At 31.5% G+C, this 11,775-nt stretch overlaps 1 protein-coding gene across 3 annotated transcripts in view; it reads right to left on the bottom strand.

The window, feature by feature from the left end:
• Positions 1-1,123: 1,123 nt before the first annotated feature.
• Positions 1,124-11,775, bottom strand: part of LOC143083373 (uncharacterized) — a 35,999-nt gene continuing 25,347 nt past the window's right edge. For 2 of the 3 annotated variants that reach the window (XM_076259629.1, XM_076259631.1), the window contains exons 13-15: positions 3,526-7,613; positions 2,500-2,628; positions 1,124-1,378 (exon numbers count right to left, since the gene is read on the bottom strand). In XM_076259629.1, the coding sequence (XP_076115744.1) occupies positions 1,271-1,378; positions 2,500-2,628; positions 3,526-7,613 (4,325 nt within the window). In that variant the 3' untranslated portion in view covers positions 1,124-1,270. The remainder of the gene's footprint in view (positions 1,379-2,499; positions 2,629-3,525; positions 7,614-11,775) is intronic. The other variant, XM_076259630.1, reaches the window with a different exon arrangement.

The following is an 11,775-nucleotide window of genomic DNA, read 5'->3' as shown; positions in this document are numbered from 1 at the left end:
CATTATGTTTTTTTTTTTACCATAGATGTATTAACTAAGAAACTCAGACATATATTCATAGAATTGTGTTCAATGATTTTGAGAAATTATTGAGTGATCCCAATTTTTGCGAACAAATTTTGAAGTATCCTGATTGTAAGTGATTTATTTGTACAGATATATAGAGAATCCACGCACTTTTTTTTACCACTTACAAGGATAACTTTAACATGTAGGAAACAAATTTTCCTGGCTTAGGGAGACTAGTTAACCACAAATTTCTTGGTAAAGAGGCCCCTATTAAAACTCATTCATTTTTGCCAGATATTTCTTAAATAGAATTTCAAATAACAATTTTCTTAAGACAATTTTTTTTCTGATAAAACTTATAAACAGCAGTCATGACAGCAACTGCACCAAAAATGCAGTAGGATTTATAAAATCACAATTAAAGCATAAGCCATGCATGTAATATCTAATTTTCTTGTAGGGTGATAAAGAAATTTGTTTTCCTCATGAGCTATTTAGGGCTATTCCAGAAAAAAATGTATGGGGGGGTTGGAAGGCACATTGTATTAATAATACATGGGTGATGGGTATCAGAGCAACTTTTCACACTATAATGCACTATAAATTTTAATTACAATTGTCTGGGTGGCGGGTGCTGACAAAAACTGCCTTCCAACCCCCTCATACATTTTTTTCTGGAATAGCCCTTACCAAAATAATATCACAAACTGACACCAAAAATGCTATAATAAAAGTTGGTTTAATCGAAAATAGTGTTACTTGATTCATATAGATGGATTCAATAGAGTTCTATTGATTTCTAAACCTAACAACCTAACATTTTTTAAACTATTTTCAACGAAATCGGACAGTTTATGAAATATTTTTAATGAAATCGGACTGTTAATTCAATATTTTTAATGAAATCGTACTGTTAATTCAATATTTTTAATAAAATCAGACTGTTAATTCAATATTTTTAATGAAAACGGACTGTTTATTCAATATTTCATATGACATTTTTGTTGATTTCCTACACATAGGTTAAAAAGAGTCTAAAAGTTGATCTTTGTATAGTTTCAATAGCCTAGTATCCAGACGTTAGAACACCAACCCAATCAAATATCCCCCTAATTCCAATTTTACCTATATCAATGCAATTTGGTATGTACGAAAATAAATAAATCCACAGTAATTGAAATTCAAATACTAATTGGTTAACACATGAATGGTTTATGCAATAGTTAAATAAAGAACACAAATGGCTATAACAAGATAGTTATCAAGATGAGTCCGGATGCTTCTTTTTCTTTCCATATTTATTTACATAAGCTTCTACGAGAGCTGCTATCTTTTGAGGATTAATATCACCACTTTTGCTATGGCAAACCTGAAAGAGAATACAAATAATTTAAAAAAAATTTAAAATATCATATAATGTTACATATTATTGTATAGCAATATAATATTTCCCACAGAAAGTAGCCAAAAGTTAGCATGCAATAAATTCCAATACTGCACTAGTGCAATAAATCTTCAAAATTCATGATGTCATCAACGACAAAATCTTAGTTGAAACCAATTTTTACTCTCAAATATTATATTGCTATACAATAAAAGGGTTATTGCATGAATATTTGGGAATATTTATGCAATAACCCTATATTATTGTCTTACTGCAATGATTTTTTTTGGTGAAAATTACATTGGGATAGATTTTTAAAAAATTGTCACGTAGATTTTTTAAGAATTGTTTGTATGCACCATTTCCTGAAATCAAAATAATTGATTTAGTAATTTTGTACATTGTTCACACAATAATTAATCCAAAAGGATATTAAATAATCACCACTTCTTTAGGTGAGGGTTTAATATATAATAAGCATCATATGGCTTTTTCAATATCACAATTGTATTAACCCAAAAGATCAATATAATCCTAAGACCTCTGTTCAAGGGGTTATATTGGTTGAGGGGTTAATACAGTGTGTGATATTGAAAAAGCCACATCATATAAACTTTATTATATACCTCACGTAGATGCTGTTTATGTGACATGATATCGTATAGAATGATACAGGGTTTGATTAAGCAACAGTGACCCACATCAATGGCGTTTCATCATACAGATTAAAGGTGTGATAAATCCGTTGCAACTGTCACTCATATCAATATCATCCTGGATAACTGTTACAGCATGATTGCTGTTGATAGAATTACACATACAAATTATTTGTTTTACTACTAAACATATTTGTTTGGGTCATTTTTTTTATATAAATAAAGCTTTTAGTTTTCTCGTTTGAATTGTTTAACATTGTCATTTCGGGGCCTTTTATAGCTGTCTATGCGGTTTGGACTTTTCTCATTGTTGAAGGCCTTACAGTGACCTATATTTGTTAATTTCTGTGTCATTTTGGTCTTTTGTGGAAAGTTGTCTCATTGTCAAATTGTCAATCATACCACATCTTCTTTTTTATAAGTATATAATAAATAATATAAATGTATTACCTTAGGAACAGCCTTTCTCATTATTTCTTTATACTGATCTTTATCAATTCTTCCATGACTATAAAATGGTTTTAATGCAAGTTTGACTTCATCCACAACTCGTTCTTGTAAATGCAGTTTCTTCAGGAACTGAAAAAGAATTCACAATACATATAAAACAGATATTTAATAAGGAAATTAAGCCTCAGATGTGGTAGCATTGAAAGTATTTTGCTCACTATAGTAATGAACTGTTCTTTTATTTTGTTTATTGATCTCATCCACCGTCTGTGCTGCATTCATGCTAAAACTTCAATAATGTTATTACTATCTGATAATTATATAATTTTCGTTTACAAAATATTTATAGTATACATGTATATATAAAAAGACTACTAATTTCTTAATGCTTCTTTTTATTATGTTGTTTTATTTATTGCTAGTGCAAAATTAATTGTTCTTTTTATGCATGGTTTACTAGTAAGTGGTGTAAACTCTCTATTGCCAATTTTGCAATATTCATTTTTTTTGTATGTAGCATTTGGTGAAAGTAATAAATTAATACATCTCATATATATTTGTCCTTGTTAAATAAATGTTATAAACATGATAATCATTGTATGCAAAAAAAATCTGAATTTTACAGTTTTACACGTACACTCCATGACAGGGGGGGAATACTTAAAGATATAAATGCAGTTTTGAATGAACATTTTAAACTTGAGATCAGCAAGAAACAAGCCATGATCAGAAATGATAAGACTATAAAATATTATTATTAAGAAAACTATGCAACCAACTTATATTTTTTTGAAATATATGTAAAAGCATCTCATGTCTTATATCTATTTTAAAATATATATTAAATTAAATTAAAATGTATTTTTTTTTTACTGAAAACATTTGAAAGAAAATGACCAGACAACACATCAAATCTTTTAAAGGGTTCTATTCCCTAAATTTAACCTAACAAATTGAAAAGGGTTCACATTTTTAAATTTTATTCAAATATTATCTAAGAAGTTGCCTCCCTTTGCTGGAAATTACCTTCGCTTTATTAGTCAGCTCCACAGCTGATGAAGGCTCATCTTCCAATTCAAGTTCCCTAATCACATCTTTTAAATTTTCATCATTAACTGTCATAACAGGTTTTTTTCTAGCATCATTAAATTTCACACTCGATGACGAATCTCTCACCTTTTTGTCTTTACGTTTTTCTTTCTTGTCATGCCTATCTCTTCGTTTTTTATTTTCTTTCTGTTTTGAACCGAAAACAACCTTATCGAAGTCATCAGGAGAATCAGGAATTTCGATACTACTTTCATCCAGAGGAGACGCAACGTCCATATCGACCACATCAGTAGATTCTGCCTCTTTCACAATTTTTCCATTGCTAGTTTTAATTCGTGGAGGCAGAGGAACTTTGAATGGATGATCTTTCGATCTACCTTTAGCACTCTCGTGTGACGATTTCACAGAAGTCTGCTTGTTTTTATTCACTAACTGTGCCAGTTGAGCTTGTGCATTGAGAAGCTTTGTTAGCTGATTCAAATGGTCCGCAGCATTTGGTTGTGTTTTCTCCGAATCTTCATCACTATTTTTAATAATGTCATCCCCTTCGTTTTCATCAGGCGATGGATATTCATCCATAGGTGATTTTGAACTTTTGGTTGAAGTTAATGGATTTAGATTTTGAATAATTTTATTATTAAGTGAAGTTTTTAGATTTGCTATAGAAATTAAAGGTTTATTTCGCGAGAAAGCTGCACTTGAAGATAACTGTGGTGACTGAGATCGAGATATTTTAGCAAGTGTTGACGCTTCTACTGCTAAGTTCATGAAGGGTGTGTCATCATTGGTTGGTGTTGGCGGAGTATAAACAGGTTCTGGATCACTGACTGGACTAGCCATTGTATCCTGTGGATTAGACAGAGGTACCTGCATTCTCGTTAACAGTGCTGGTAATTTAGTCAATGGATTTCCTAATGCTAACTCCGGACTAGGTATTCCAATCTGAGAATTAGGAACAGACATCGGATGACTGGATAAAGCCAAATGAGGCAGTGGTCCACTTAATGAGATTGGTGGTCCTGATAATGTCATATGAGGTCCATCAAGTGGACCAGAAATTGATACAAGTGGACTTGGTACAGACACTCTTGGTTCCATTCCAGGATGAATCTGCAATGGGGAACCAGCATGACCAGGTGGAGGACCCTGAGCAAGCACATGTGGTGGCAGCTGTAAACGAGGATCTCCGGATAAACGAGGTGATCCCTGCAGCAGCTGAAATGGAGGAGGTGGTTGTGAAGTGTCTGTATGAATGCCTTCAAAATTACCATTTATCATACCAGGCTGAGGTGGAAGAGAACAATGTGCCATTCTAGGTTGAAAATGTCCTTGTACTGGTAATGTCACACCATCCTGAGTTGTTACTTGGAGGCCAAAAGGAGGCATATGTCCAGGAGGCAAATGAGCAAATCGAGGTTGCATATGAGGTGGTCTGTTCATTATTAATGGATTCATTAGCATAGCTCGCTGGGGTGACATTCCAGGTCGTAATCCTTGTAAAATTCTGATTCCAACTGGAACATCAGGCTGCACAATTGGTGCCTCACCTCTCTGAAGAATAAATTGTCCTCCTTCCCCAAGAATTCCTTTGCCTAGCTGAGGTGGAAGCTGAGGAAGAGGTGACAAGCTCAGCCCTGGGAAGTTTTCGTCAATCGTCACTGAACATGGTGGTGGTTCACCAATGATGATCTGAGGATTTCCTTGCATTGATTGATTATTAACATCAGTATATTCCACTGGAGTTCCTGGTGGACTTTTTTCATCTTGCAAAGGTGACGGCGACTCTTCCATATCATCAGTCGGAAATGCTGGATCGTATTCAGGACTATTAATAGTCTTTTCAACTGTATTGTTTATCACAGGTATAGAATTGTTTGAATCGTCATTGTCAGATTTTTTCTCTTTTTCAATATTTGTATCATGAATATTTGTTTTGTCATCATCTTGTATGGAAGGTAATGAAACAAGATTTGAACGATGTTTATGAAAACTGTCAACAGTATTAATAACAATCACAGATTCTTGTGCAGGCTCAGGAATTTCCGTGTCCATATCAGAATTATCATCTGCAAACATATCAAACTCATTCTTTTCTGTAAAAATGTCAATGATTTTTGAAATAGGTTGACTTGCTTCTATAACCTCTGTTTCTCTTTTTTCAATTGGAGGTTTTGCTTTTTTCATTAGCATGTCTATTTTGTCTTCCTCTTTATCCTCAAGAGGTCGTTTTGCTGGTGATTGATGTAAATTTTTGACAGGAGATTCACGACTTTTCTTTTTCTTTTTAGCCTGCTTTAAGTCTTCACGTTTCTTCCACTTATCATCAAACAAATCAATAAGCCTTCCTGTATCTAACCTACCAGAGTCAATAGTCGAAATATTTAACGGCACTTCTGGACTGACTTCACGCCACCTATTATAATCTCTATCTCGACTGCCATCTCTACTTTTTTCTCTGCTTTTTATTTTTGTCCTCTCTCTACTTGAACTTCTATCTCTACTCCTGTCTCTCCGTTTATGCTTTCTAGACTTTTCTCTAGATCGATCTCTTTCTCTTGATCTATCTCGATCTCTTGAACGATCCCTGTCCCTGGATCGATCCCTTTCCCTTGATCTGTCTCTAGACCAACGATCTTTGGATCTACGGCTTTTTTCTCTTGATCTTGACCTACTCTTATGGCTTTTTCTATATTTGTCCCTTGAACGAGATCTACGTGATCTTTCGTGAGATCTTGATCTATGCCTACGCTCACGTGATCTACTACGTGATTTATATTTTCTCTTTTTTCTTTCTTTACTTCTGTCACGTTCATGTTCTTTATCACTTTCCCGTCTTTTACGATTTTCTTTTTCACTTGTCTCTCGATCTGATTTTTCCCTCTTTACAACACTTTTGAGATCTAATGTTTGTCTCGATCTAGGTTTCTGATAGTCAGATCCAGAATAGGACTTTATTATCTTTTTATCTAAGTTTTGAACATATTCAGTTTCATCGTCATCATCAGGAATTTCAATTATTTCAACTTCCTGATGAGGTGGAGTGGCAATAATGACATCTTCCTCAGTTTGTTCTTTTGGCGTTTTAGATTTTTTGACTTTTTGTTTCTCACTAGCACTTTCTTTGTGTTTTTTGACTTTCTTTTCACTTTTTTCAACAATTTCTGTCGTCTTCTTATCCTTTCTCTCCTTATCATGTTTATGTGAATCCTTTTCTGATTTTCCCACATTTTTCGACTCCAAATTTCCTTCGTTAAGCAAGGAGCCTGAAGAAAATGCAGTAGGCTTATTTTTTTCTTTTGTACTTTCCTTCAGTATTTCTTTCCTATTGTCTTTATGAGAATCTTTCTTACTTGTTTTCTTGCCTTTACTTTCTAACTTTTTCAATTTAGCCTGTGCTATTTGCAACTTTTCCTCAAGTTCTTTCTCCTCGAGATCCTCATGAAACCCATTACTTTCATCAGAAATATCATCCAACTGCGAAATATTTTCACTACTTTTTTTAGACGATGCACTTTCAGGAACTTTGTCATTATTATCCTTATTAACCACAGATTTTTTAACTTTATTTTTTTCCTCAATACTAAGTCGTTTCACTTTCACTTTCTCTTTGCTTTTTTCTTTGTTGCTAATTATTTCCTCTTTGCTTTTTTCTTTGTTGCTAATTTTTTCCTCTTTGCTTTTTTCTTTCTTACTAATTATTTCCTTATTTCTAGAAGTTTTATCACTATTTCCACTTTTATTTGAATCACTATTTTCCTTTTGCAATTTAGTACTATCTTCTGAATTTCCGTCCATTGTATTAATTTTCTTAATTTCATTATTTGCATCGCTTTTCTCACTTTCATTAATCTGATCAACTTTTGTTTTTTCACTATTTCCTTTCTTTAACTGTGAATCACTATAAATACTTTTCGGTAGGTCCTCAAATAACTTTTCCTTTATCACATTAGTATCAATTTTTCTATCTAAATATTTCAGCTGAGTTAAAGATTCGTCACTGATGAGGCTACTCCCAGTCTGTGTACCTTTATCAGGAGAAACCAGCTGGTCAGTACCTTGTGGAGCTGAAATAAATTGAGACAAGTTGAATGTTAAGGATGTTTGCTTGTCATGTTTTGGAATTTTTGTCAGATTTTCAAAATCCTCTGGTTTTATCCATTTGAATGCCTTAAAAAAATTTGCCCATGGACCCCAATTTTTTTTTATAATATGTATAATTATAAGTCATTTGTAAAAGTCTTATAAAATCTTATTTATTTTTTAAATAATAGTTTTTGAGAACACCAACTGGTCAATGACAAAGCTATAAAAATTCTTGAAAGCAAGCACATTGACCACTATATTCTTTTTGCTTTTTTGATTCCTCAATTAATACACTATCAATATTTACTAGTGTTATTGAAAGCTATTTATTTTGAAACTGAGCAGCGAACTTCCATGAAAAGTAGTTGTATGCTACTGTGGATGCATTACTTTTGGTAGGTACAAATATTCATGGTTGGACTTGAAGTAAATTGTATTTTTGTAGATATATGATTTCTTTCTCTTTTTTGGCAAACATCTGCATAATGGTTTTTTGAAAATGCTCAGTTTGTAAGACATTAAAATCATGGTTCACCTTTAACTAAAAACCAACAAAAAATGTTTTCCCACAAACAATAATGAACCCACATGTACAGTAATTATAAAATTTGGGATTGTGTCAAAGAAATATCAACCTGATTAAATAGTTTCTGATTGTCTCAATTCCTTTTAAATAAGAACACATCAATTAATTTTGTAGTTTTTGTTAAAAGTCAAAAGACCTATTTCCCTGTTTTTGTTTTTTTTAGGTCTAGAAACAGGCCTGCTGCATATTTAAAACAAGTCAGCTCAGGCATGTTTTATCTATTTGTTTAGTATCTATTTCGGTATTCCCACTAGTTTTCATGTTGTTTTGAATTTGACAAAGAGTGAAAACTATGAACTAGTCGTTAATAATCAGTTGCATTGTGAGCAGAATAAAAGAGTTTTTAAAAGTGTAACAGTTTAATTGGAATTGAATCAGTTTTAGTTTAACAGTTTTTCAAAGTTGATCAGTGGCCAAATCAACAAAATATTATATCAAGGAGACAGAAAATAAAGCCATTAAAAAAACCATTAAAATGCTTATTCCAATAGAATTCAAAAATACTCCTACTAACAAGGTCTAAATTATATGGCTCGCAAAAAATTAGGCAGAACTGTCCAAAAAAAACATATTTTTCATCCAAACCATCCCATTGTTTCAGTGATAGATGAGTAAAAATCTACAAATTATTTGTGGCCTTTCAGAAACAGTATGTATCAGCAGGTAAAATTGATGATATTCTGTTTAAAATTAGAAATTTTAGTAATTTAACTGTAAATCTGGTAATTTTTGTGTATGGTTTTTCCTAATTATTAGTATATATTGGCATTATAAAATGAAAATCTGTTAATCATAAATTTTATTCCTGAAACTGTTGATTAAATAATCTTCTAGACTTGGTTGTTAATTCTAATTAGTAATAAATCCCATTAGAGCAACCAAAACCATGATACAAGAAACCAAGTCTTATAATACCCAGGGGTGTGGAAATATTTGTTGTGAGCACTTGTCCCTGGGCAAGTAAAACTGTAAATTTTACTTGTCCGGAAAAAAGTTACTTGCCCTGATGGTCCCAATAAATATTGTAGTATTTTATTATTAGTTAATATATGATTCTTAGCACTGTTTTGCATCCCAAACAAATCAGTGAAATCAATTGGTTTATATATAGGTGTAAAAATTTAGGAATGTTGGAAATGGGTTTATAACATCAATGGGACAGAAACTCAAAAGCAAACCAACTAAATGAAATGACATGTAAAGTTTTCAGCACTGTTTTTTAATAAATATTGTAGCCAGTAGGTACACTACATAATATACTAAATTTAGAGGACAGTGAGTCAAGAAATGGAAACAAAATAATAGATTAACTAATTTATTCTATCAACTGACACACTTGGATTTTTCTTGGTAGTTAAACACTTCTATTTACCACTTAGACAACAAATAAGGTTGCCTTTGATCAATAAATAAGACAAAAACAAAACATATTATCTGAATTTCTTTCCAAGGGATAATCTGATATTCACGATGTCTGTTATTATCGCTATTTTGTGCATTTTTTCTTTGATGTTTTTTTTGTGATAATTTTCATATCATGCTTCTCGCTTGAGAAGGAGAAATTATCGCTAGAAACTAAGGAAGCCACATCGCGTTGCTAACGAAATTGACATGAAAATGACAACGTCGTCAAAGGTAAAATAGCGATAAACAGATTATCATTGGTCATCTCAACTCGATTGCTTTTCTCACTTTCGCTGTACCAGCTTAAGCGAGAAAATCAATCTCGTTGAGATGATCAACGATAATCTATAATTCTCGCTTCCATATATTTTTTTTTACACCCTGACCATCTCTGATTGCGTTTCATGCTTTCGACATGATTCGTCATTCTTTTTGTCTTGCTTGCCCGATGTTTTATTTTAAAAGTATTCATCAATCCACAGTCGCTTGAATTTTAGTGATACAGTCGACTCTCGTTATGTCGAAGTCAGCCGGACCAGAGAAATATTTCGAGATACACGTAGTTCGACTCAAACGAACACCGGAAGTTGGGAAGGTCTATTAACAGGACAGATAAAACCAGGACAGTTATTTTCGATACGTTTTTATCTGTAACTTTTGTTTTACTCAACATATTGTTAAAATTTAAATTGTATAATAAAGAACATGGTATTTACTTATGTTATTTGTAAAAAATATAAAAATGAATAATAATTAAGCTAAAAAAAATCTGCCAGGACAGTTTAATTTTATCAAAAAAATGGCTGAAATTGCCGAGAAAACTTTACTTATAATTGAAATATTTTCTCCAAAACAACTGTCTGGCATAATATTTTTGTACGATTATAAAGATTATGAAATTTTCATTCTAAAAATCTATAATTTAATATTTTTTTCATCTTTTAAAGGTAAAAAAATCTGCCAGGACAGTAGCCTTTCACGTTGGAAATTTTGTTGAAATTATTTCAAAATACAAATACAAAGTTAAATATCTTCTTCAAAATGAAGGTCTGGTAAACAAATGTTAGTTCATTGGAAAGTTTAGAATATAAGCTTTATGAAAATATAAAATTATATGAACTTTTATGTCATTAACACCAAAAAAATCTGCCAGGACAGTAGCCTAATCCGCTAAATTTTAAGGAAAAAATGGCTGAAATTGTCGAGAAGAGTTTACCTATAATTGTTATATTTTCTTCAGTACAACTGTCTGGCATACTATTTTTGTATGATTATAAAGATTATGGAATAATCTTTCCAAAAACCTATGATTTAATATTTTTTTCGTCTTTTAAAGGTAAAAATATCTGCCAGGACAGAAGCCTTTTACGTTAGAAATTTTGTTGAAATATGTTCAAAATCAAAATATAAAGTTTAATATCTTCTTTAAAATACAAGTCCGGTAAACAAATTTTAGTTCATTTAAAAGTTTGAAATATAAGCTTTTTGAAAATATAAAATAATATGGACATTTATTTCCTTAACGCCAAAAAAAATTGCCAAGACAGTAGCCTACTCCGTTTAAATTTCTGAATTAATTGCAGAAATTAACAACGCAATTATTTTTTTTTAAATATAAGATTGGAATAGTTTCTTTTTTGCGATTGTCTAAAGTACAATGTTGATACTACCATTAAGTAAAAGCTAGACCCAATCATAAAATTAAAAAAAAAAAAAAAAGTGAATAAAAAAATTTGCCAGGACAGTTACTTATTATGTCTCAACTTGTGGACAAATTTGTTTCAAATCAAAATCGAAAGTTGAATAGATTATTACTTTTTGTCGTTATAATTCGTTGATAAGTTTTAGCATTAAATTTTGGGAAAAGATAAAAATATTCATTCGATAATAGATGAATCTCATAAAAAGTGTCCCATGTGTCGTCCTATAGCTAAATTTTTAGTTGGCACGTGCTAAACTTAACGATCTGTCATCGATTCTGTGTATTTGTATATTCTGTCATGTCAACCGTAAAGCGAGTGTGTGGTAATGAAGATATTTAGCTTTAATTTTAGGAAAACTAATTGATTTTATATTTAAAGATAAAATTTAATGTAATAGATTGTGGGATATTCGCAATTGCAAATGCTCTATAATTTTGTTTTTACAAGTTT

The sequence above is a fragment of the Mytilus galloprovincialis genome, chromosome 7 (genome assembly GCF_965363235.1).
Source record: "Mytilus galloprovincialis chromosome 7, xbMytGall1.hap1.1, whole genome shotgun sequence".
Lineage (NCBI taxonomy): Eukaryota > Metazoa > Mollusca > Bivalvia > Mytilida > Mytilidae > Mytilus > Mytilus galloprovincialis.
The sequence above is the reverse complement of the archived record's forward strand: the minus strand, read 5'-3'. Positions and strand labels throughout refer to the sequence as shown.